The sequence below is a fragment of the Chaetodon auriga genome, chromosome 5, assembly GCF_051107435.1.
Source record: "Chaetodon auriga isolate fChaAug3 chromosome 5, fChaAug3.hap1, whole genome shotgun sequence".
NCBI classification, from domain to species: domain Eukaryota; kingdom Metazoa; phylum Chordata; class Actinopteri; order Chaetodontiformes; family Chaetodontidae; genus Chaetodon; species Chaetodon auriga.
Window position 1 is genome coordinate 1,597,695 of NC_135078.1, and position 27,621 is coordinate 1,625,315.

At 41.1% G+C, this 27,621-nt stretch overlaps 1 protein-coding gene across 2 annotated transcripts in view; it reads left to right on the top strand.

Moving 5' to 3' along the window:
* npr3 (natriuretic peptide receptor 3) overlaps positions 1-27,621 on the top strand; it is a 49,793-nt gene continuing 22,172 nt past the window's right edge. For both annotated transcript variants that reach the window (XR_013077160.1, XM_076730199.1), the window contains exons 1-4: positions 1-1,880; positions 18,400-18,522; positions 20,074-20,249; positions 26,754-26,889. Coding sequence is in view for 1 of the 2 variants with exons in the window: in XM_076730199.1 (XP_076586314.1) it covers positions 1,220-1,880; positions 18,400-18,522; positions 20,074-20,249; positions 26,754-26,889 (1,096 nt within the window). In the remaining variant the exon portion in view is untranslated. The remainder of the gene's footprint in view (positions 1,881-18,399; positions 18,523-20,073; positions 20,250-26,753; positions 26,890-27,621) is intronic.

A 27,621-nucleotide genomic window follows, 5' to 3' on the forward strand; every position in this document is an offset into this window, starting at 1 on the left:
TTGGGAGCAACATAACAAGCTGTTGTGGCAAACATGAGCAAACACTTTACACAGACCAACATCATCATTCATTTGATGAATGTAGGTCTAATAGTCTAATATTCACTGTGGGTTTATCGGAATATTTTTTTTCTTTTTTTTTTTTTTGTTACTGAAATCAACTGCCTATTGGTGCTGCTGCTGCTGCTGCTGGAACCAAGGTTGAGAGATATGAAAACTGCAACAATGAGTTATAGGAGGCTAAAGAGCTCTGTAGAGCTGAGAACTGCAGATAATTCTCTGTAGATCTGTCACTACTGAGCCCTTTTGCCATCACCGCAATAGTTTTTTGTGGAAACTTCCTTTTAGACAGCTTTTTAGGAGGTAATTTTTTAGGTACTGCGCATCAAATACTTGAAATTTTGTAAACTTCATCTTCAGATAAAGCCCTAAAAACCCTAAATAGCACTTAGGTCTACGTATTCTCCAAAAATAATGCTACCATCATCTGTTGGTGTGTGAAGTCCTGCAATGAATGAATGAATTCACACTTCAGTTTTGATTTTATTTTTTTTAATGTCTGATGCATTTTTTCTTTTTTAGCCATTCAATGTAAGTACATCTACTTTACAATTACCGTCCTATTTAGTAGTTTCATAGTGGTGGAGCAACCTACACCATTCCCATACCCTGACTGCGGCCCTGGGAGATGCGCATCATGTTTAAGAGCACACAGGAAGGTTCTGTATTAGTTGTCTCAGCCTTACAGAACCATAATTCCCACCAACTACATTAACTCATGCTGTGTTGAAGTGGCTCATTGTGAGATCGGCAGCAGTGTAGCTTTAAGAAGTAGGTGGGCAGCTCTCCGATGACGCAGGAATTATTCTGAAACGATGCTTCAAAACTCCAAGACGGAGCCAGTGTGTGTGGTGGCTGCTGGTTGAGTCGAGGAATCACGGAGCTTGGCCGGATCAACTGTTAAGATAATATTTTGAGCAGGTTCAGGAGCCTTCGAAGGAGCTCTCAATGCAGAATAAAACACACACATCTTGGCAGATTCGCTTCTTTAAAAGACAAATACAATTAATTACCATTAAGCCATTTAGTCACAGCGGGGATCTTTCTGTTTGCAGCTATATGTGCACTACCAAGTGGAGCCAAGTTGGGGAAAGAAACATTTGAAGAACATCTCTCCAACATTTTTATTTATCTGAAGTGGGGTTTGTAAAGTCGCATCATGCCATATTTCAGCACACTGTGTGTGTACTTTTTGATGGTCCTGAACCCAATTATGACAAATACCTTCAGCGAGGACATAGAGGTTTTGGTGTTTTTGCCACACAATAACTCCTACCTTTTTTCATATACAAGAGTCGCACCGGCAATCCTTTACGCACAACAGAGGCTGAAGGCAGAGGGAGGCCAGTACTCCGGCTTCCACTTCAACATCCAGTTTGAGAGCTCCGACTGTGTCAATGATGCTCTGTTTATATTAGTGGAAAGGTCTTGTGGGCATAAGCCCGATCTCATTCTGGGTCCAGTGTGCGAGTACGAAGCGGCGGCGGTGGTGAGGCTGGCATCCCACTGGAATATCCCGGTGATTTCAGCAGGTGCCCTAGCCGCTGGCTTCAGCAACAAGGACACCGAATTCTCCCACCTGACCCGCATCGCTCCGTCCTACGTGAAAATGGCAGAGACCTTCACCGCGATGTTTGAGCATTTCACCTGGAAGACCGCTCTACTGGTCTACGAAGACGACAAGGAGGAGCGGAACTGCTATTTCACTTTGGAAGGAGTCTATCATCTTATGCCTGACTTTAACATTAAAACTTATGCTTTTTCCCGAGGAGATCACTTGGACACTGATGACATCCTCCAAAACATCTATGACATTGAAGGTAATGTAGTTTTCAATACCTCCTTTGCAGCCTAAATTAGTTAGATGGTTTATATATAAACTACTCAAACCTAGTAAGTCATTTAATAAAAACTATTGGTGTTGGTGCTTGACATTTGCTTGACAATTGACACTTTAATGTCAGTCATTTTCACATTTAAATATTACAGCATGGTAAACAGTATTGATTAATTTATCCACAGTAAATCACTTTAATCAGGGAGAGGTTTGATCATCTACCTATAACCTGCAAATTATTGTAGATCTATCTCAAACGCAACGATTTCCTTGCTTTTAGGCTCTAGGTCTTACAGTTAGTCATTGAATTCGCGCAGTAGCTAATGATATGATTGCGATCAATCTGACGAATATTCTCTCAGTGTCATCTTGTCATCTACAGAATATCAGGAAATAATGGAAAATGCCCATCACAAGTTCCTAAAAGCAGATGACATCTTCAGATTTTCTAAAGTAGTTTGAAAATCTCTAAGAAAAAGAGCAAATTGTCACAAATGAAAGATACATTACATTGTCACAGCAATTAGTACTACAATTACGACTACTACAGTTAGTCCTTTTGGCAGATGCTTTTATCCAAAGCGACTTACATATGAATATGAAGTACACCATTGGCACAGCATTGGGGGCAGTTTTGGGGTTCAGTATCTTACTTCAGCCTGTGGACTGCCGAGGCCAGGGATCGAACCACCGACCTCCTGATTGGTGGACAAGAGCTCTATCTCCTGAGCCACAGACTCCCCGAAATAACCGTGTGTACATGAAAAGAGTTATTCGTCATGTTAGTTTTTGTTCTGAAGTTTAGCTAATGCTGATATGAGGCTTTAGCAGACTGAGTTAGACATATCAGTATATCTTCCAAAGGTAACATGTCTTAAAGAATAAAAGTCTTTTTAGTACCAAATTTCCCTTTCGCTTAACTCTTCCCTGCACTGCAGCTAATCAAGTAAACACTGTTCAGAGAAACACAGGCAATATTGCTGAAGCTGAAGCCTCATATTAGCTTCAGTTGAACTTATGAATGCTTTCTTAACCAGATCATGGTCAGTGGATTTTATCCAATCACTCAAATCTGAAATTATGACAGAGAAGGGATCTATTCAGACCCAGTGTGGATAGGAATGACTGCACAGGTTCACAGAAATGTGAACCGATCCTTTAACCTGGACCTAGGAATTTTTTTTTTTTCTTGAAAAAAGACAAGATGCTAATTAATTTCCCGTCAGTTGACAAATCCATCAGTTGGCAATAATAATAATAATAATTGGACAATTAGTTATTGAAAATAAATATTTGATAGTTAATAACAATCATTCGCTGCAGCCACTTCATTGATACCTCATCTAGCAGGAGCTGACATAAAACTGATGATAGGCATCTGTCCTTTGTCCTCACTCCACTTGCACCCTTCATCACTCAGACAGACTTATGTAACAGCCTGCATGCTAAGCCACATACGCCAGTTGCGTGAAATTGTGTAGAAGACTTTGCAATTGGTAGACAAAGTCACCTTAGCTGTGAGTGATGGGACCTCTTGCGTCATATAATACCTAAAACATTGTCATTGTCTTACTCTGCACCATTTTCAGGACAGATGGCAGTGTCTCAGATGGGCTAGCGAAACAACAATGTGTAACTTAACTTTTGGGGGTGTAAAAAACATAAACCACTTTAAAATGTTTCATGAGTTTTCACTGACATGTAAAAGTTATGATATATTCACAAGATATTCAGAATAAATTGGTTTAGATTTTTTTTTTTTTGGAGGAAGTGATACCCAGGTAAACAAAATTGCTTCTGCCATGAACAACTCATTTTGAATGTTTAACTTTTTACCTAACATCATGCATATGCAGCATGCATTATATGCAATAGCAGGACTGGTTTTTTTTTTCTACATGAGACATACAGTATAAAAACTAGGCTACTGGTTTAATCTAAATGTGTACATGTACTTCCTGCCATATGACAACTACAATAATGCTGTTGATTTGGTAGCACTGTCTTTCCCTTTTTAAAGTGAAACTGCATGAGAACAAATGAATGCTAAGTCAGTTTCTAGGTTGGTTCATCAGAACTGATAAGCAGCTTGTAGGCTACAGTCCTCTGGTCATAGCAGCTGTTGTATAAATTAGCATATATTTTACATGCTGAATGCTGCAAAGCCACAAAGTGCACCCGATGGCAAGAAAATTAGTATTCCTGGCATGTCAGGTGCGTAACTGAGAGGTTTGAAGGGTTTCAGCAAAGATTATACAGCTTTTTGGTACAACCTCACCAGTGTTTGCAAGGAGAGGCAGACCATCATTAGCTTTCTTGAGCACATGCTATACAGGGACTCATGTCCCCCTGTTTCACATGGACTTGCAGCACTGTAGAGTGCTCCCTTTCTATTATGTTATGGATTATGTTTTCACTTCGACTCAAGGATAAACTAGTTATATGTTGCTAGTCAAAGGTCAGAGATTACTGTGATGACAGAAAAGACATTTTTGACCATAACTCAAGAATTCATATGCTACGACAAAATTTCACACAAATGTCCCACAGGACAAAATCATGAAGTGGTCACATTTTATATCCAAAACATCAAAGGTCGGCTTCACTGTGACTTTATAATGTTCTACAAAGACACAATTGGTGACACTGTGGGCGGCCATCTTGAAACTTCTACCTTCTTTGCAGCGTCATCTATATTTGAAATATTGTAGTGTTGTAGTTCATCTGTTTTACTGATATTGAGCATCCCCTGTGCTTCTCTGTGAAAATAGTTTTTAAATGAAGACAGCATGTTTCTCACTGGAAATGATTCACTGGAATGATGTTAATATAGTGATAATTACCATTTTGCCAAAAACTATTCCTAATAGTCTTAAAGTCACTACATGAGTCCAGACAGACATGGATATAAACTGCGATTTGACTGGTTGCTGGAGCTGTGATGCAAACCAGTAATTCTAGTCCTTACAAAGTAGGGCAGATATTCTTAACCTGTCTGATTATGGGTACAATTTGGGTCATGGTACTACGTGTAGTTACTGTATACTTAGATGGGTCAGATCCAAAATGTATTTTAAGATAGTTGAGAGAAATGTTTTTTTTTTTTTTTTTGTGGCACTTAGCTTTGCGGATGCTGGGTGGGTACTGGTTTGCAAACAGGACTGATGCTAATTTCACAAAATAATTTTTAACAACAAGAAAATTACATTATACATTACACACTACAATTACTCACTTCAAAGGAGGAAGCTGTTCAAAGACCTGGGAGCAGTTTTTTCTCTGGGCACTTTTCTCAACCTGGATAACTGGACTAAAATGAAGAAACTGATGGAAGATCTGTGCAGTATTAGACTATATAAAAAATATAAAACTGTAAAAAGAACATTAATAACAAACAGTAGAGGGCAGTGATACGCTATTGTAGGGTCTAGTCTGCCTAATCAAAGGTGACCTTTGGGGAAAGAGTGACAGAGTAAGACCTCTACTTTCTCCGGCCTAGAGAGAAGCTAGCCTGGACCTGACAATCAATCACTGTGTCAGCTTCAGGACATTTCTCTTTTTACCTGTCCCTCTAAAAGCAGCACCATATTTGCCATCAGAAATACTCTCCATCTCGGCTCCAGGTAATCCATCCAAGTGATTGGAGTGAGAGAATACGCCAGCGGGCGATGTGGTGAATGGACTCACTCATGAGCAGATACAGGTTAGCTGCACTGCTTGCTAACAAGCAGCACAAAGTTCACTTAGTTAACTGTGCAGAAATGCAGCTGGCGGTAATGTAGTGTTGTTCCTACATGCCTCTACAATGTGTAATGTTAAAAAAGCAATCACCAGCATTATTAGATCTGCGTATAAGTATGCTGCATGTCTGTTAGCTCACTGATGCTGATTAGATTTACTTGAATGAGAATTTTTTGATACTTGGCCCAGCTGGGAGTCAGGGCTGCACCATTTTTTCTCTCTCAGTGGGAAATATAACAAAGCATTTGAATGTGCTAAACATTAGTTGACAAGGGCAAGACACAGTGGTGAGCCAGCTACAGTAAATGCACACATTACTGCCTTTGAAACTAAACTCCACCTTTTCTTGCTTGGGACAGATGGAGCCCAGGGTCTCATTTTCCTGTAGCTCTTGAGATCATAGACAGTTTTCCACAATACGATGTTAATGTACATACGTGAGGCATGCAATAGTCATAACATTTCTCTCTGCAGGGTTAACAGGTAGTTTCAGGATTTTGCTGCTATTGAATAGGACATGTTGCTGTTCCTCTCCCTACTGCATGGACCCTGATGATGCCTCCCATCAGCTGCTGTTGGAGCTCATTGAGCTGTAGCGCAATGAAAAGTTTTGTGTCTGACATCAGTATCTTTTAAATGTGAACTTTTACCAGCAAATCAGTGACGTGCGGTGAGGTTCATGACTGGTGAGGCACTGACTCCTCTGGAATCAGATGTAAAAACATATGAACCCAAAATAGAAGCTTATATTTCAATTTTGACCTTAATTGAAACATTTAGTTGTTTTAAAAGCGTTTAATTTTGCTTTAATCAATTCCACACTGTTCAACAATACGATAGCAAGAAAAACAAAAGAATATTTAATATAAGATCAAATTCAATTTTTTTAAATTTTAATGTTTTTTTTTTTGGCTGATCTCTCTTTTTTTAATTAAAATTGAACACTCACTATCGCCCTCTGCGTAGGAGAGCATGCAGCAACGTGCATTGCGCTGATGGAGCTCAGCACTGCCACCTATCAGTGCAGCACGGTACTTTCTGCCTCACCCAGAGCATTTTCACTGCACATTCATGACTGATATAAAGAGAGACAGTAATGGGCGTGCGCCAACTGCCTGCGTCAGTCAGTGTGTGTGGCACAGTGCCGTCAGACGTGAGGCACAGCTCATCACTGCCTCACCTACGCGTAAACGCGTAAATTTAGACCATAGAAATGTTGAAATCATACAGAAAACAAATTTATAGAACAGTCATGAGCTTAAGTACAAATTTCCTCCTCTTGATGAATTTATAAACCACAGCAAGTTTTTTTTTAAATTGTATTTTAACAGGTGAGGCACTGCCTCCCCTGACTGCACGTCACTGCAGCAAATGGATAAAGCAGATTCCAGAAATGCAAACATGGAAGTTAATTTGCAAAATTGCTGAATTTGTTTCACTCCGCATATTTGTGTAAGCACACTGTTATGAACTTGAACAAGAACTGCTGTAGGTCTAGATCAGTGTTTCCTGACCTTTTTTCCTTGAAGCCCACCTTGCCTGTGTCCAAGACAAGCAAGGCCCCCAACCCCAACTCCTACCTGAGAAAAGAATAAAGTGATTAATTACAAACTTTTATTTGCAAAAATAAACAGCAGTTGTAGGTTTTTGTTCTTATCCAATTGGGTGTGTTATTATGATTTTATAAATTTTATGTGTACAGATATAATTTCAGTAACCTCACAATCTCAGCGCAGATGAAATTGTGTGCACCCCCTGTGATCTCTGGCACCCCCCAGGTTGGGAACCACTGGTCTAGATTAACATATCCCCACCTATGTGATATTTAATGCTTCTCACATACTGCTCGCAAACCAGAAGTGACCTGTGTACTTCAATCCAGATCTCAGCATTATTCCTGTCATTAATGTCAATGTTGCCTGTGTCTTGGTCATCTAACATGCATAAATTGCAGCTTCCGAGTGAATGAGAAATATATTGATTCATTTTAATGTGTGGTCGTGGAACTATTAAGGATTTCTAACTGCTTGTTCCTTGTGTTATCTGATTCTCAAGATGTGAAAGAAAGGGTTAATTGTTTTGTAGAGACCTTCACACCTGAGTACCTTACATTTGGCCACTGCCATTTGAACAAAAGGCAATCGTTTTTGCACTCTAATTAAAGTTGGTATTATGCAGTGAATTTGTATATGAATTTACTATGATTCAAAAGAAGGGTGCAGTTAGCCATCAGGTATTTTCTCATTATCGAATGTAGCCTCCTTTGAAAAAGTTTGGACAACCCTTCCTTAGAGCAAAGCATTATTTTTGTTTTTGTTGCCAATTTCATTGATTGTGTTATTATTTTACAGTCTACAGAGCATTCTGTAAAATGTCACCCAGAGGGGCATATGTAAACTTAATTTTAGATTATGAGTGATTAATTTTTGCATTGTTGTGATTTACATTGGCTCTTTGTACTTAAATGTCAATGATCTTTAATCTTTGTGAAGTCTGTTTCAATGTAAACCCCATAGATTAATTATTGATAACTCTGATGTTTAATCATGATGATTAAGATACTGTGTGATACCATGATGATGGTTTACAGGTACATGTGATGAATTAGTGGTATGGCCACTATAAATAGCCATATATGTATGCACCAATCATGCTATCTGCTCTGATGCTATTAGAGAACCTTGCTGGTGATCTGTTAATTTGCACTTTATCCTTTTTGTTGTTTTTCTCATTGAAAGGTCTAATGAGTGGTGGAGGGGCGCAAGTCTTGACATACAAACAGATGTTTAAGGGCATTTCTACATCCATTTATGGGCAATTGTGAGAGTGAAAATTAAGCTTGTGGAAGAGCACCCATGTTCACAATGACTGAGATTTATAGAACAGAATCAGGCTTACATACAGAATTATAAATGTGACAAAAGCAATGTGTATCCATATTTCTGTCTTGGTGTGTAGACACAGTTTTTGTTGTGCATCTACGCAGTTTTATGCGTCTGGCCCCTGGGGTCTGGTTGGTTCTTGATTTTTGAATTATTTTTTTCAGTAACATATAGGATAGATAATTGCCTGGTGTTAGCTAATTGGACTGTGTGGCTAACATAGGCCTGCTCTGTTTTGGAAGTACACCTGATGGAACGAGACCAAACTTTTATGCCTTTTTATGTGAAGCATGCATGGAAGTACAAATATTCTCATAACGCTTTATTATTATCATGCCAGCCTCAGCTGGGTCAGGGTCTGTAGTGCATACAGCCTGCTTCTACCTGCTTCCTGTCGACCAGATCTCTACCTCTTCACCTCTTCCACGCCCCTCATACATTTAGTGTAATACACATGTGTTGGTGTGTATAAAAGAGGAGGACAACATCTGTAAATGCACGCAAACCTGTTCTTGGATGAGCCTCCTTCCATTTAGAGTCTGGCTTCAAAAGCATTCCCTAGTTCCAGACCTCTGCCATAAAACAAAGTAACAGAGAGTCCAAGTGACTCCACTGTGCTAGACATGTCTGCAAATGACATGACAGAAAATGATGTTGATGTTTTGGGAAAACTACTCAGGTTGTAAATTTCCAGGTTAGCCCCCTACCAGATGGTAGGGCTACCAGATGGTAGGGGTCTAGTCCATGGTTGGGGTGGGAGCTGTAACTGCTGATGCTGTGTGCCCTTCTTAGACACTGGCACTGGAGGTTCTCGATAGCAGTTAGCTTGGCACCGGTGATGTACTGGGCAGTTTTCACCACGCATTGCAGGGCCTTCAGATTGGAGACTGTGCAGCTGCCATACCTTACTGAGATGCAGTTAGCCAGGATGCTCTCAATGGTGCAACGGTAGAAGTTGACCAGGACTTGCTGTGTTGAGGGTGAGGTTGTTGTCGGCACACCGCATTACCAGGTGTTACCCTGGTGTTCAGGGTCAGGGTGGTGGAGGTGTGGTTGTCTAACCTAACAGACTGGGGTCTGTTGGTCAGGAAGTCCAGGGTCCAGTTGCAGAGGGAAGTGCTGATGCCAAGGTCACTGAGTTTGTTGACCAGCTTGTGTTGAATGCTGAGCTGAAGTCGATGAACAGTATCCTCATGTAGGTGCTGTTGTCCAGGTATGTCATTTGAGACAGCATTTGAGGTGGGCCAAGACCAGCCTCTCAAAGCACTTGGTGATGATGGGGGTGAGTGTGACAGGGAGCCCACTGCAGCTGACTGCTTCAGTACAGCACGATGGTGGTGGTCCTGAGGCATGCGGGGACTGCTGCCTTGACCAGTAACAGGTTGAAGATCTCAGTGAGGACCCCAGCCAGCTGTTCTGCACAGGCCTTGAGCACGCGGCCGGGCATGCCATCAGGGCCAGCAGCCTTATGGACGTTCACCCTGCTGAGTGCAGAACGAATGTCATAGGTGGAGAGCGTGAGAGGCTGTTCATCTGGGCTTTGTAAGCCTCAGGAATGTTTGTATAAACATGGTCCAGGGTTTTGTCTTCTCTGGTGGTGCAGCAGTCCTCAGGTTGGAGTGGTTGAAATCTCCAGCAACACTAAAGGCTCCATCAGGGTGTGCAGTTTGTTGTGTGTGGATAGCAGCATACAGTTCTTTCACTGCTACTTTAGCATTAGCATCCATGGGGATATAAGCTGCAGTTATCACAGTGGATGTGAACTCTCTAGGCAGATAACTTTCACAGCTCTTATTTCCAGATTCCTTGAATTTGAAATGAGACCTGTATGACTACCCTTCTTCATCATCAAATTGAAGGTGTTTGTTTTTCTGTTGGCAGCAGGTGGTTTGATCATGACATTTATATTCAGATAGTTTCATATTTTTGTATTGTTGCCTGGACATAACTGTGAGGGTGAAAAACAAGGTATTTAACAGCATTATGTGTTGGTTCACATCACAAGTTTCATTTAGAGGTCTTTGTGGAGTATTTAAACTTTGAGGTAATTAAGAGCAAGGAATAATAATTTTGTTCTTCAAGATTCTGTCATTCTGACACAGCATAAATCCAAGTGATAACAAAATTTTCAGTACTCAAAGCCTCATTTCACAATACAGTTGTTGGGCAGAAGAATAGAAATCTATGTATCAAATTTCACATGTGATAGAGCTAAACATCTAGCAAAACATAACCCCAAATAAGATAAAATGACTGAGACTTAAGTCAAGCAGCCTTCTATAGTTAGCACTTTATATTCCAAACTATAATCAAATTAAGTCAGAATAACTTTAAATTTAAATAGCAGATTATTTCACTCAGAATTATAGTTTCTGCAGCGTGGTACTGTGTGTTATTGTTGGACTGTTGGATTTAGCGGCAGCATAATTAATGTTCTCTATCTTAAAGGAATGCTCCACAATTTTTTTCAATCCTATAACATTGTCAGACTCATGATAGACAGTTGATGCAGCAGAAACAGAGAGGTCATCATTTTGATTCCACATGTTCTTGTTCCTTGACAAAATCTGGCACCTACATTGCCCACAATGCAACTTAACTGTCAACAGTTCGGTCAGAGATTTAGGTGTGTTATACTAGTAGTGGTTTATGTAGCCTCAAAATGAGGATCTGGCTACAGAAGTGTGGAGACTTTTTATCTCCACATCACCAGATTTTTGTCATTTTCAAGTCTTCAATCCCAAACAGCACTGACTCAAGTGACATCACTTGTCACTTTTATATGACTATTTTTCAAATATGCAATTATGCATTTTCACAGTGTAGTAGTCTCTACAATGCTACCTGTAAACCGACCTTCATTTGTGTAGTCAGTGGAGTTGACCTAAATCAGATGAGTACCACAAGATATGTTGATGTTGACATGTATCTGACATATAACACCAATAGTCTACTGACATTTGCACTGACATTACTTGATCCTACTCAGATGCTCCTGATTCACATTTCAATAACTTGATGAGCTTGCAACGATTATCATTGTTATATATGTGCAATAATGTATACCTCCAGCAATTCAACGATAAGCAAAAGGATGCTATTGTAATGTTATTTGCTATTTATTTGTTTTTGCCAGAGGTGTCTTTCTTATTAATATTACATTTCAAACATTTCATGATTTTCATCAAGGCACAGTATGTACTTAAAGATGAAGGGGAGTCTTCACACTTTTTAAATTACTCTTGGCTTCCATAAATCCATAAAACACTGAAAAGTGGGCAGGCACAAGTTTCTTTACAATGTTATAGCAACTGCATGTCAGCTTGATGAAAATTCTCCATCTCTATCTCTCTCTCTCTCTCTCTCTCTCTCACACACACACACACACACACACACACACACACACTCACATACACTCATAGCCTCACAAATGTTCAGATGTACAGATGCCTGCTTGCAGAGAGCACATTAATTAATAACATGGCATTAACGTTATTATTATATGTCGGTTATCTGCAATTTACATAAAAGATTATGTTCAGAGCTGCCTAAACGTCATATTCTTGCTTACCTGAGTATTTTAACATTACTAATAAAAAAGAGCAGAGCACAGTCAAAAGATCAAACGAGAGATTTGTAAACCTCAGAGTTGAACAATTCCACATATTTTATCAGGCTGGTATTTAATCCAAAACTGGACCAGCTATTGGAACAGACAGGATTATGTTTTCTAATCACTGGGTGTATATTTCAGCTCATTACTCCTCTGCACAGTGAATATAGTGTCTTTTTTTCAGTTTGAGCCAACAAGGCAAATGGTAAGAATATTACTCTAACTGTCTGTTGTAAATATCCATCACAGTTTACAGACCTACTTTCTGCTTCAACATTGACCTACTGTACTTACTGTAGTTGTGTGCACACAGTTTTGTTTCATAACCAAGATTTCATGTACGCTCTCTTTCGGTTTGACCTCGAAATAAAATAATTTATATATGCCTGATAAACTGTTGGTTTATTTCCAAGATGTCTGATCCAACATTTTTCTTTTTTTTTTTGGCATTATCATATGATCTTGGTAATCAACAAGGACAAGGTTATCATACATACCCTCTAGGAATGATGGTTGAAAATACAAAAACAAGACCTAAAGTCAAATAAAGAATTATTATTGTTTAAGGTTTAAGGGCTTTCCTTTTATTACAGTGATAAACATCTTCAGCAACGTCTGTTTCTCTCTATGTATCCTAGACCAAAAACACAGGTTACCAAAGGTGGCTGTTAATACGTAACCAGCCTCTGTCCAACAGGTCTGGCAAAGGTAGTGCCTGAGGCTGTACATTCGTAATTGCATTACAGGGAGCCGTGTGGCTTAGATGAACATGATGTAATACAGCAGATGCAGATCAGTTAAACTGGACAGTGGTGGGACAAGAAACAATTATTTGTTATTGAAAAATGCAGTTTTTGTGGACAGTCATGTAAATGGTGACATTATTTTGGCCTGTGGAGAGACCAAACCTAATTGGATTACGCAAGTAATGACTGTGGTTTCATTTGTTAATACAAAAAAGTCACTAACAACTAAATTGAAGCAACCTTAACTAGACCACATAACCAATAACAAATAAAACTGTCCGTCATTACCAAGTATTTTGTATGTTAAGAGTTCAGAATAAACAGGAGCCCTGGTGAGCCATTTATTCATTTCAGGGCTGCGAAATTCAAATTACTAGAGCTGTCAGTATGTCATAGTGAGGATAGAGGATCTAATGGGGTTAATCATAGTTTAGTCCAGTCCCTAACACAGCCATCTTTATCCACTTTATACAAGCAATAACACACAAGGTGTTCTGATATATGGAAATAGCTGACTAAAAGGAGGTGAAGAATACATTTCATCCATAAGTTCATTATTTTCTACAAGTTAGAATTCAGCCTCAACCCTATTTTCGAGAGATTGATTATATCACTTGTATTGATGTCCTTATGGTATAATGTTGGTTTTAGGCTCAGGCATCTCCTTTGGATTTATTCACTCCAGATATGATATGTCTGAAGCTCTCTGAAGTTCAGATTCATTTAGTATTTGTCTGCTTCTGGAATACCACCCTGATGAGACAAACACTGTAATAATAGAAAGTAGGGATGAGCGAGTACACCACTATCTGTATCTGTATCTGTATCTGTGTCTGTATCTGTTCAACCATCTAAATTATCTGTATCCGTATCTGTACTCGGAGTGGGTGGGGCCTAAACAGGAAGTGGGCGTGGGTGGGGCTTAAATTGGTACATTATTTTAAGTCTGAAATTGATATACAATAAAAATATTAATATAGGCTGCTTTGTGTGTTCAGCTATATGTGTGTATGTGTGTAAGTGGTCTGTAAGACTGATTCATGCAAACATCCAGCGATGGCAAACAGGGAAATAATATGTCAGCCTTGTTCACTGTATTCTTCTCAAAAGCACTGCGTTCAGTACGAGCAAAATTTTCCAACTGACTTTATATCACCAGCCAAACTAAGAGCAAACAGATGTACAGTAAAAAAAAAAAAACCCGACCGGAGTGGAGGCAGTGACCGACGCGACATGAGCCGTTTTCAGCTCTGTCTTGTCAAATGCACCGCGTTACGAAACAAGTCATGAGAACAGAGTAGAGCGTGAAGACAGTCAGTTACCCAATGAGGATTTTCCTTCAGCACGAGCACGGATATTGACGAGTTTTACTTGTATCATGCTCGTACTCGTCAAAAATGCTTTATCCGTACCGGATACTCGTCTGAAACGAGTATCCGGCTCAACCCTAATAGAAAGTATTGTAAGATGTATTGAGGAATAGCCTTTTAATTATTATTTTCTACTAGTAATACCCTCCATTGTTTTGATTGTTTTGTATAAAAATTTCCAGTGACATAATTGATAGAAGCTCTCCGGGCACTCCGGCTTCCTCCCACAGACCAAAAACATGCTCATTAGGTTAATTGGTCTGTAAATTGTCCATAGGTGTGAGTGTGAGTGTGTGAGTTGTCTGTCTGTGTGTATGTGTATGTAGCCCTGCGATCGGCTGGCGACCGGTTCAGGGTGTACCCCGCCTCTCGCCCATTGCTAGCTGGGATAGGCTCCAGCCCCCCGCAACCCCGAAATGGGATGCGTGGGTAAAAGAAGATGAATGAATGAATGAATGAATAATTGATAGAAGACGTTTGAATTGACAGATTCGAAGTGAAAGCATTATACTTTAATTATCTGCCTGTTCCTTTACTATTGAGAAGGACACAAACATTTTCAGCTGACACTGCACATAATTCTTATGTGTATCCATTTCCCTTTCTGTCATTTTACCAACACCTTATGCTTTAGTTGTGAAAATCCCCTCATCAGTTTGGTACATGTTTTTGTACCATTAATTGCATAATATTACAACATATAATAACCACTTGTGAGGGAAAATAAAGCACCTCTCCTGTGATTGGTACATTTCTAATGCTAATCCTCCTGAGACATGCACTCCCATCCTGAGTCTGTATGAAGTCTTTGTGTTTGGAGAGAACTCCCCCTGGACTCCTGCATAGTTGTAATGCAGTGACTTGTTTTTACCTTACAATCACAAATGTCTTAAGGTCCAGCCTGAAAGGGCTAAAACGGCAATATGTATCCAAACTCAATACTGTTAAGAATGACATACATGAAAATCACTAGTCAGTTCCAAACATCTGTATCCATGTACAGTATGTCAAGGTTTGGTTTCATCCAACTGAGAAAGATTAATTTTAAAAGAAGCTTGCTCCATCTTACAATCTTGTCTTTATCCGTTCACATCTCTGACAGACAGATCCCATAACACAAATCCTTGTTTTTGGAGTAATGGCATTACACATTTGCACATCAGTACCCTATTTGCATACACTCTAACTTCACAAGTTTATAGCCAACACGGGACACTTGAAATACACCATGGGCACTCAGTAAATGCACCATGTGCTGCCCCATTCCTCAGTTAATTTGTAAGAAGCATCAGTGCCCTAGCAAAAAGGAAAATCCAGAAGTTTTGAAATTTTGCTGGCTGCAAGCGCTGCCCCATGGAATGGCTTGCAGAGCAGACACAGGGCCAGTAGTGTGTGTAGAGCCCAGTGTAATTAAAGGGTGCTATAGTGCTGGCAGGACTGAGGTGAAGTTTGTCCCACTGACTCAAGGGATATTTCAGGAGGTGTTTTTAAGTGACAGAGTTGTGAGGAATGTTCCAGCAAGGCTCTGAATCTTCCTTATTAACAGGGATGCTGGGGTTGCTGTGTTTTCAGTTGCAACCCCTGTTTGTGTAGCTACTTATTTGTTGGTTTATTTATTTTTAATCACTGGGACACCGAGGTAAAAGTTTGTATCAATCCATTGTAAGAATTTTTTAATTTTTTAATTTTTTGGCAAACACTTTGCTCACTGCATTACTTCAAATGAATAAATGTTTAGTTCAAAACATAGAGCTCCAAATAAAAATAGCTGCACTACTGGATTTCCGTCACTGGCAATGTATCACTGTACTGCTCACTATTCCTACCTGGACCTGGAAGCATAAAGGAGAAGCATAAAGAGAGAATTCTAACTATGGAGGCTATTAATGTAGCAACTCCTTCTCCCTCACTGTCACTGACTCACTTCAGTGTTCTTTTCTGCAAAACACATAAATGTGATCAGTACAAGATGCTAGGAGATAGACTTCATCAAAATGAAATGGAAATGTGGGGGAAATACACACCATCTACATAGTGTATATTTAGGTTTACAACAAGCCACTATGGATAGTTACCAAGTTTTTTTTTTTTAAGTCTGTCATGGATCTGTTTTTTTTTTCTCTTTTTTTTGAAGGGGCATTCTTCTCTATCCACCTTGGAGCCAGTGGCGTTGCTAGGGTCTCTTGGGCCTCCAAGCAAGAAATCCCTGGGGCCCCCATCCCACCCGTGCACACCACAACAATTTGGTTTTTGCACACACAAATATACAATTTTTGGGACATTTGAGATGAATACTAAAAAAATAGATAAGTAGTTTGCAAAGTGCCAACAGAGGTCCCTGAAAGCCCAGGCCTATCAATAAACGCTGATGTAGTGGCCGGGGCCATCCTAGTGGCCAGGGGCTCCAAGCAACTGCCTGGCTTGCCTGTCCACAAGCCCCGCCCCTGCTTGGAGCTCCACAGCAAGCCACACTAATTTTCAGTAAAATCTAAAATCACATAAACCCCTTTATTCATTTTTGCTCAATGGTTCCACTCACATTTTGCATTTGTCGACCAGCTGCCATGTGATCACACAGAAGACATACTGTTTTAATGTGATTATGACAATGATTATCTCAGGAAGACAGGACCAAGATTAATGTGTAATTCTTGATGATATCTGTTATTCATATTGTTATTAGAAAAAATTGCCTATCACTGTGGTGCAGAGATCAGCAGGGTGTGCAGCTGGGGTGAAGAAGCTGTTCCTGAACCTGCTGGTCCTGGACAGCGAGTGGTGTAGTGCCTCCCAGAGGGTAGGAGGGCAAATAGTCTATGGCTTCGGTGAGAGGTGTCCCAGACAATGCTGTGTGCCCTCTGCAGACATCACTTGTGGTGCACTGGGCAATCATCACCCTCTGCAGTATTTTCCAGTCCAAGACAGAACAGTTGCAAAACAATACTTTTATACAGGTGATGAGGATGCTCTTGATGGTGCAGTGGTAGAAGTTTACCAGAATCTGAGGAAACAAGTGGATTTTTGTCTCCTCAAGACGAAAAAAGGTTGATACCCTATTGACCAGGGCTGGTTGAATTATGAACCATGTTCAGGCATGCAATTGTAGGTGAAGAGGGAATAGAGAATAGGATTCAGTACTCCGCACTGTAGTACACCAATGTTCAATGAGGGGGTTCGGAATTAGTTTGGGAAAAAAAGATTCCCCTCATCAACCAAATTACTGCTACTGCTTAGTCATAGTCATCGACTGTCCTTATTGCCTCTCGACACTTCCCTGGTATTGCTATACATTCTGACCATCATCTTTCTACTATAGATGCCGTTGCCCTCCTTGACCTTGTTTGCCTTGATGTCTATGAGACAGGCCTTATTGTTGGGAGAAAAGGTCACAGCCCTGGGTGAAACATCATTGTCCACATAGAAGTTAATGAATCATGTGACGCAGTGTGTGAGTCCCTCACTGTCCTCAACATACTTCTCAGTGTGTGACCTCAAAACATCCCCTCTGGGGACCATGTCCAGACTATCCTGGTCCTATCAGACAAGAGGCGAAACAGGTTGTGATCAGCCAAGTGGGGGAAGGGCTGTGGAGCTGTATGCTTTTTTGATATCAGCATACGGTAAATACAGTATTTTATTGTCTCTGATTATGTGTGATCCAAAAGATATCATTACCTTTGATGTCCATCGTGAATAAATGTCAATAAAGACACTTAGAAATCATAGAAATTGACAGCTCAGAACTTGCCTGTGAATCACGGAATTTTTAGGTTTTCTATATTTCTTTATTATGTTCTGATGATTGTCTCTTAATAATAAAACCTGCTTGATGTGGAATTAATGATATCAGTAATTATATTTGCAAGCCACTCTTAACCACTCCTAACCCAACAGGGTAATAGTTAATCAGTGTTAAGACTATGGTCCAGAAACTGGTTGCCTACTGATTATTACCTTACATCTATTTGAAGGGTTTTTTCCCAGAATTGGTTTAAGTTCCCTAGAAATCAGTCCAGGCGAAAATTCTGAAAATTTCCCAGAATGATTTAACATTATTTTTATCCAGATTTGTGCTTTATGGTGTTCATGAAAACTGCTAACTACGGCAAATAACTATAACTCGATTTGTCTCTCTGTCATTTTCCTGCAGTTGTGATCATGTGCATGGGAGCAGACAAAATACGAGAGATCATGCTGGCTGCACACAAACGACAGTTGACCAACGGCAATTATATGTTCTTTAATGTTGAACTCTTCAATGCTTCTTCTTATGGTAAAGTTAATGTCACATAACTTTTAAATGTGTTTTTACAAACTGAATTAATGGTGGACATGCAACTGAATTATTATACATGTTCTGCAGTCCTAATATATGAATAAACTTTCTGTTTATCTACAGTGCAGTCCTTACATATTTGAACAGTTCCATATTTTCTGATGTTTTGACTTGTTTGTCCTCTATGAAAATCTGAAAATTCTGTCATTGTAACATCTGGGACATTAGGTTTGAAATTAAATTCTGACTTGCAAAGTGGTAACTCTCAGCTTTAATTTGAAGATGTTTACAAGATTTAAGATTAAAGATTCAAATTAATTGTCCCACATTGTAGGAAATTTGGATTTGGCTTGCCATGCTACATCTGTGAAAATGATTCCACATACATAAAAAAACATTGCAAAGTGACAAGAAACAACAAAACATATCTAAGAACATCAGAATAAAAAATACAGTAAAACATACACTAATGTTAAATAGATAAAACCAACAACACATACACTACTGTTAAATGATTAAAACTAGTGGTACAAATATACAATAAAACACGCAAAAGTAAAAGAAGTAAAGCTCTGTTAGTTTCCATATTGGCGTCATCCTTATTTGATCTGCAGCCATTTGTAATGTTTATTGAAGTAAATACGTAACAGTTTTTAAATCTATTCAGTTGTGGTTCTCTAAACCTCCTCACTGAAGGCTGTAGCTGGTACTCAGCGTGTAGCACAAGGGATGGGTTAATTGTTATCTTGTTGCCTTGCCATGTAACAGCCAGAGGTAGTTTGTAGGGATGGATGCTATCTTGCCCCTATTATCTTACATGCAGTCTGCATAGGTTGGACTAGTTTGGATTTCAGTTGCACAGGAAATTTACTAACTCAAACTGTGATGGCATATTTTATCTGCCTGATAAAAGACTATGATCGGATATGCCGTAAAATTGGAATTGCAGCCCTGTGATTGTGCTGAGATTAAACAAGAGTTCAGAGTAGATTGATTTTTTTACATTCATGAAGTGGACACAAACGAGACTCCAAATGAATGATAATGTTGTTGTACATTGGCTGGATGTGGAAATAGACAACTGTTTGCTAACATGTCCTGTGTTACAATCTGGCATGAAAGTCAGACATGCTGCATGCCCACTGACCTCCTTCACCCATTGTAACTTGTGGCCTCCTTACATGCAATGATAATGAAGATGACACTGAATTTCATTTGTGCCATTTATCATCTGAACGAAAGTAATTCTGAGGGAAACTGAGCAGGATTCACTGCAGTTTGTTTTCTCTCAACAGCTGCCTCTTGTTTAGTGAAATGTTTTGTTCTGTTTTTGTCATGGCATTTATTACTTTTCCCTAAAATATAGTGTTTTTCTCCTAAAGGCCTCTGTTCTGTAAGGACTACAATGTAGCTAGCTCAGAAGTCATGCCTTACTGTAGGTTCACAAAGTTTAGCTGTAGGGATCAATGTTTCTAAAATTGATTTTGATCAAGCATATCAACATTTGGAAAATCCATTTTGTTCTGTCTCTCTAAAATTAAATTCTAGGCAATGGCTCGTGGAAGAGAGGAGATAAATATGACAACGATGCGAAGCAAGCCTATGCTTCTCTGAACACTGTGACACTGCTCAGGACAGTCAATCCTGAGTTTGAAAACTTCTCCCTGGAGATGAAAAAGTCCATCAAAAAAGCTGGATTCCATGACTGCAAAGACTGCGAAAGTGTATGTATGTCTTTCTATCTCACACTCAATGTTTTTGCCAGCCTCAAACATATTTATGGAATCTCTCTGAAATATAACTGAAATGAAACCAAAACAACAACAACAACAACAACAAAAAACAACCAACTAACACAGCCAACTTCTGAAACTGTCTGAGATCATCTTCACTGATAACATCGCTATTAGATTTGTGGGACTACAAAAACACACTGTCCACCCACAGCCATGTGGAGTACTACCACCGAATGATGTTTCTTATACTTTACAAAGGTTCTTTAACTGAGTAAAGACATCAGCAGCAGAGAACAGTAAGTATATTTTGGTTTGTCATGAAATTGTGGAATTAACGCTAATTATCTACAGTTTATATCTGCTGCCAAATATTTCTTTTTAATTTCAACCAGTGAAAGCAACAGGTGGCAATAACTACAACAAGAACAACAGTGGTGGAATGGTTCTCATTTTCCAGGATTTAATGGGATATAAATAAAATATAAATAAAATTTAGTGACCAGGTCACTGAGTTTGGTGATCAGTTTGCAGGGGATCATAGTGTTTTATGCTGAACTAAAGTTGATGAACAGCAGTCTCACATAGGTGTTAGTGTTGCAGAGAGGATTGAGTATCATGCATAGATGATGGCATCCGCTGTACTTCTGTTCTGGTGGGAGGCAAATGATGCTGGGGGTGAATACAACAGGGAAAAGTCATTAAGGTTTGCTTTAGTTGAGTGTTTAGGTACTGACATGATAAAGGTGGTTTTAAGGCATGTTGTGATTGTCATTGTGTTTGATGTTAGTTAGTGGGATTAGGGCTACGGAGTGCTTTGGGTAAGAGACTCCCATGGGAGAGTGTGGAAAGAGGAAACGATGGGGGCAGCCACTTGAGGAAATGCATTATTTCATTGATGTGAAACATGTCTGTAGTTCTGTGCAGATGAGCTATTGCACACATCTCTTAAATTTCACCAATGCATTTTGCAGATCCTAGCAACAAGCTAACTCACTGGCTGATGCAACTCCGAAGGTAAGCTCATAGTGTTCAAGAAAGAAGCAGCCATGCATTTCTCAACAACCCCCATGCATGTTTGCTTACGCATTCCGGCAGAGGTTTTCTTCCTCTGTTGCCTCAGAACAATGACTTTACTCCATGGACACTGTTTTAGTTTGGAGGGTGTCAACACTGTATTCACAAGGAGGACAGTTGTTTGGAGGTCTATTTATGTCCTCTGACTGCAGGTGACTGCCTTCCTCCCACCCCGACATTCCACCTTCTCCCTATCCCTTACTAAAGACAACAGGAAAAACTAGTTTCATTGTCTATGTGTGAAGGCAAAGTCAAAAACAAGTGAAATGCAGCTTTAAAAATGAATCCCTGTCAGAGGTCCATAATGCTGCTTGCCTACTTCAGTATGAGTGAAGCCGCAACTTCAAGAGTCATACAAGCTTGGACGTCACCCAGTTCAACAAGGTCCATGTCAGGCGTTGGGGAAGCAGAGTCCTGATGAGAAGTGGGCTACTGGAACTACACATAGAGCAGAAAAATTCTTGCTACCAGACATGTAACCCTAGAGAGAGGGGGTACATGAAGAGGATGTGGGTTGCTTCAGAACCCACTATCTAGACTAACAATGTCCTCTAGTGGCGCCGTACGAGCGGCAGCCTGTTACAGCAGCTCTCTAGTTTTTTCCTCTCTTTATTGTTTTCTTGTGCGTCTTTTTTTATTCTATTCAGTTCTGCGTGTTTGTAAATCTTTGGTGCATTAGAGACATCAAGCACGGTAACTCTGGTGCTACTTTTCCATCACTTTTTACAACTCGTGTAACTTTCTCCGCGTCTGTGGGTCCGTGAGACAATGGCCCCCATTGTTTACAGTAGGGATCAGCTGCTGGCCCTGCGTAACACAGCTGTGCGGCCGGAGGAGCGACCTGATGTCCCCCGCGAGTTAAGGAGGAGAATACGGGGGTGCCGCGCTGGGATCAAACGCCGTGACAGGAGGAGAGCTTATAGACCGACTCTCCCGTCCGTCATCATGGGGAACGTAAGATCTCTATCCAACAAGATGGACGAGCTAGCGGCGTTGACCCGGCATCATCAGGAATTCCGGCGGTGCAGTATGCTATTGTTTACTGAGACTTGGCTGGGAACGCAGCACACAGACGCGACTGTAGCGCTGGATGGATTCTCACTCATACGGGCAGACCGGACAGAGAGGAGTGATAAGAGGAAAGGAGGAGGGCTGGCAGTGCTTGTGAATGATAGATGGTGTAACTCCAGGCACATCACTATTAAAGAGCAGCACTGCTGCCCGGACATTGAACTGTTGGCTGTTAGTTTGAGGCCATACTATCTGCCGAGGGAGTTCTCGCATGTCATCGTGGTGGCTGTGTATATCCCTCCCTCTGCTAACGCTGATGCAGCTTGTGACGTTATCAACACCGTGATCAGCAGGCTGCAGACTCAGAAACCACAGGCCCTCTTACTGATCTCTGGGGATTTTAATCATGCCTCTCTGTCCTCCTCTCTGCCCAAATTCATCCAGTATGTCACATGTGCCACCAGAGACAATAAAACACTGGACTTATTCTATGCCAACACCAAGGAGGCATACGAATCATCACCACTCCCCCCTCTGGGAAGAGCCGATCACAACCTGGTTCATCTCTTGCCTGTATACAAGTCCCTTGTTAACAGGCAACCAGCTGTGTCCCGCACAGTGAAGAGGTGGTCTGATGAGGCGGAAGAGGCTCTGAAGGACTGCTTCAATACAACAGTGTGGGATATATTCAGTGACTCTCATGAGGAGGACATTGACAGTCTGACAGACAGCATCACGGACTACATAAACTTCTGTGTGGAGAACACTGTACCCACCAGGACTGTACGGTGTCACTCCAACAACAAACCCTGGATCAATCCTGACATTAAGGCTCTCTTAAAGGAGAAGAAGAGGGCCTTCAAGTCAGGAAACAAAGAGGAGCTGAAAACTGTTCAGAGGGAGCTAAGAAGGAGTATCAGGGAGGGGAAGGACAGATACAGAAAGAGAATGGAGGAACAGCTGCAGGAGAACAACACCAGGGGAGTCTGGAGAGGCCTGAAAACCATCTCAGGTCACCAGAAGCCAAACTCCCAGGCGGCTGGGGATCCAAAGTGGGCAGACGAACTGAACACCTACTTCTGTAGGTTTGAAGAAACATCTGCCCCTCCCCCAGCTGCACCAGCACTGCAGCAGCCCTCTTTTGATCTGCCAGCACCCTGCCCGAGTACCCCACTGACCCCCCCCCCCCACAGTATTCAGCTCACCGCAATCAACGCCACCCCCCACTGCTCCTCCCAGCCCCCCATCCACTTCACAAGACACTCAGCCCCCCTGCTCCAACTTGTCCCTCACACCTCTCCAGGTGAGGAATCAACTCAGGAGGTTAAAGACCAGGAAGGCCGCAGGACCGGATGGCCTCAGTCCCAGGCTCCTCAGATCCTGCTCTGATCAGCTGAGCGGGATCATTGGACATCTGTTTAACCTGAGCCTGAGACTGGGAAGGGTGCCACGCCTCTGGAAGACGTCCTGCGTGGTACCTGTGCCAAAGACCCCGCATCCGAAGGACCCTAGCTGCTATAGGCCGGTGGCCTTAACATCCCACCTCATGAAGGCCCTGGAGTGGCTGGTCCTTGCCCACCTGCGCCCCCTGGTGAGCTCGTCCATGGACCCGCTGCAGTTCGCGTATCAGCCTGGCATCGGAGTGGACGATGCCCTCATCTTCCTCCTCCATCGAGCTCTATCTCACCTGGAATCGCCTGGGAGCTCTGTTCAGGTCCTTTTCCTGGACCTTAGCAGTGCTTTCAACACCATCAGGCCAGCCATCCTGAGACACAAGCTGGAGCTTTCAGGGGTGGACCAACACCTCACATGCTGGATAGTGGACTACCTTTCCCTTGACTTTTTTGTCACCCACTTGCCACCTGCAGAAGTTCTCTGATGACTCTGCCATTGTTGGCCTCATCACAGATGGGGACGACAGGTCATACAGAGGACTCATCCAGGACTTTGTGGACTGGTGCCAGCAGAATCACCTCCAGATTAACGCGGGTAAAACCAAGGAACTGGTTGTGGACTTTCGCCGGCGCCCGCACTCTTCACCAACACCAGTGAACATCCAGGGAAGGGACATTGAGATGGTGACATCTTATAAGTACCTGGGTGTTCATCTGAACAATAAATTGGACTGGACTCATAACACCACTGCAATTTACAAAAAAGGACAGAGCAGACTCTATCTGCTCAGGAGGCTGAGGTCTTTTGGGATGCGTGGGGCACTCCTAAAGACCTTCTATGACTCTGTTGTGGCCTCTGCCATTTTCTATGGTGTAGTCTGCTGGGGGAGCAGCATCACTACAGCTGACAGGAAGAGGCTGGACAAACTTATCAAGAAGGCCAGCTCTGTCCTGGGGTGCCCTCTGGAACTGGTGGAGGAGGTGGGGGGGAGGAGGATGACAGCCAAGCTGTCCTCCATGACAGACAATGACTCCCACCCCCTCCAACACACACTCACTGCACTGAGGAGCTCCATCAGTGACAGGATGCTACATCCAAAGTGTGTGAAAGAGCGGTATCGCAGGTCATTCCTCCCTGCAGCTGTCAGACTGTACAATAAAAACTACTCCAAGTAATCAGTGCAATAGTCTGGACAATAAGCTGTGCAATAAAACATGTACATAACAATCTGTAAATACGATCTACAATTTCTTACAATTTTTTTTTTTTTTTTTTTTACAATTTCTTTCTTTTTATTTCTATTTAAATCCTCACTCTTTTGTATATACTGTTTTGTTTCTAATCTGCATTGCGCTTCTTATATTAATCTTTATTAATCTTTACTGATGCTGCTGTATTCTGAAATTTCCCCTCGCGGGACAAATAAAGGAATATTGATCTTGATCTTGAAACAACTGCTAGCTCAGTGTTCCAGTATTCCAAATTGCTATCACAGGTAGAACTTGATGAGGTACAGCATCAATGATACAGCGAGGGGGAGCCAGAACGACATGTCAGAGTGGAGGTACAATCATCCTCCTCTTACTTTGGGATTGGGTGCCAAGTCCCAGCAACTGACACCTTTAACATAAGGCAGCTGACCTAGGATTGAAGGTCATGGCTAAGCAAAGCACCCCCGGACCCGACTACCTTGACTGACTGGTAAAGTGCTCTCTGAAAGTCTGCTTGAAGGAGCAATATCCCCAAGATGATGGACTAGCACCACTGCTTTTCTGCATAGTTCTGAACCCCCTCAACCAGATCATCACGAAGAGTAGCCACAGATACTGGTTTCAAAGTGGAACCAGCATCAGCCACCTACTCTACATCACGTTGTATGCCAGGAATGAGTGAGACATCGACTCCCAGATCCACATGTCCAGGATCTACAGCAACGACATTGAGATGTCATTCGGACAAGATAAAAAAGGTTGGATGGTATCAAAGAGAGGGAAGATGATCAGAACCGAGGGGGTTGAATGACCAGAAGACAGCATTGCAGATGTTCATTACAACTACAGATGCCTTGAGATACCACAGAGAAATGGGAACCATGAAGAGGCTGCAAGGAAGTCAGTCACAAACACTTAGGAGGAAGGCAGGTCTTGAAGAGTCAGCTGAATGAGAAAGAACAAGGTCTGGGCTATCAACACATACACACTGCCAGTCATCAGATAGCCCACTGGTATAATCAGCTGGCCAAAGGGCAGATAGAAGCCACAGATATCACGACAAGGAAGCTCCTCACAATGCATGGAGGGTTTCATCCCAAGTCCAGCACCTTGAGACTGTATACTAAGTGGACTGAGGGAGGTTCCTGTCCAGAAAAGTGCAGTCCTAGGAACAGCTAAGATAATGCACAGAACCCTCAAACTCCCAGGCCTCTGGTGAGGACCTGAGCTTGAGGAAAAAGACACACACCAACCCCCTTGGGGTGAGGGGATTTTTTTTTTTTGTTTTGTTTTTACATAGATAGATAGAGCAGGCAGTTTAACTATGGTGTGAAGAATCATACTTTCTTATAAAAGCAAACAAAAACAAAAAAAAATTGTCTACAGTTTCAATATCAATCAAGCTAAAATGGTGAGTGAGCAGAGGGCAAAACGTGTTTTCAAATAATAATATAAAAATAATAACATACATAGCCTAATGTGGATAGCTACTTTAATATGGTCAAACAACATCTTTCAAATAATAATAATAACAATTAATATTTCATCAAAATAATAATATTTAAATAACAAAAATTATTTTGAAATATTAATTTCTTCTGGGAGGGCCTTTGAAAATTAGATGGCCAAGCCATGTCCATCTAATTGCTTTACTGTAATCAAGGTATCAATTCTCTGCACATTGTAAAAATTGTCTTAAGAAGACATTGCGACTGTTGTGCCTTATGTGGTGTAATTTCAGTGAGAAGGTGGCAGCTACGGTACAATCACTTCCTCTTTATGGCTTTATGTTCTATTTCAGGTCAACATGTTTGTTGAGGGATTCCATGATGCCATGTTGCTGTATGCTATTTCCTTGCATGAAGCCATGAAAAGTGGACACAGTAAGAAGAACGGAACAGAAATCACGTCACGCATGTGGAACAGGACTTTTGAAGGTAAAACACACAGTTCAGTCTGAATCAGTAATGACTGCCTCACCACTATTATTATTATTATTATAATACTATCAATGTTCCTATTGTGAAAATTACACAACATACAAGTAGAGTTATTTCAGATATACTGAAAATAATATACCATCGCAAATCTTGTAAGTCAAGTTCCCTCAAAAAAGACGGTGGCATCTTTGCTGTTTCAAGCTTTTGGTTTTCCTTTAAAACCATCATCTCGAGGTGTAAATACCAGGTGTGGCAGCTGATTGCCTAGTAACACCAGTTATAACGATGATGACACAAGCCTAAACTGTTTGGAAAATAAAACATCAATACAGCCAATACTCTCAATGTCATGAGTGCAAGGTTTAATACCTACTAAGATATGACACAGAACCATACTGCTGTCATTCAGCGTTAACAGTTAAAAATTCCTGTTTAAGCCAAGAAGTTTTTCAAATGCTTATGTGTGTCAAAGTGGCTGCAGACTTTGGAGCAAGGCTCTGCATTTGCTCTCCACACCGACTGCAAAACTTCAGTTCAAGTTTGCACCATTTGTTTTGACTATTGTTTCATGTTTTGAATTTCTTTAATTTGAGAGGGACAGGCCCAGCAGTCAAGCTTGGGCTACCAGTGTTACAGCTGCAAATTGAAATGCTGGCATAAGAATTCTTGCCCATCTAAATTTTATGTAAAATTATTGATATGAAGGTCAAACCATGAAGCCTTTATAGC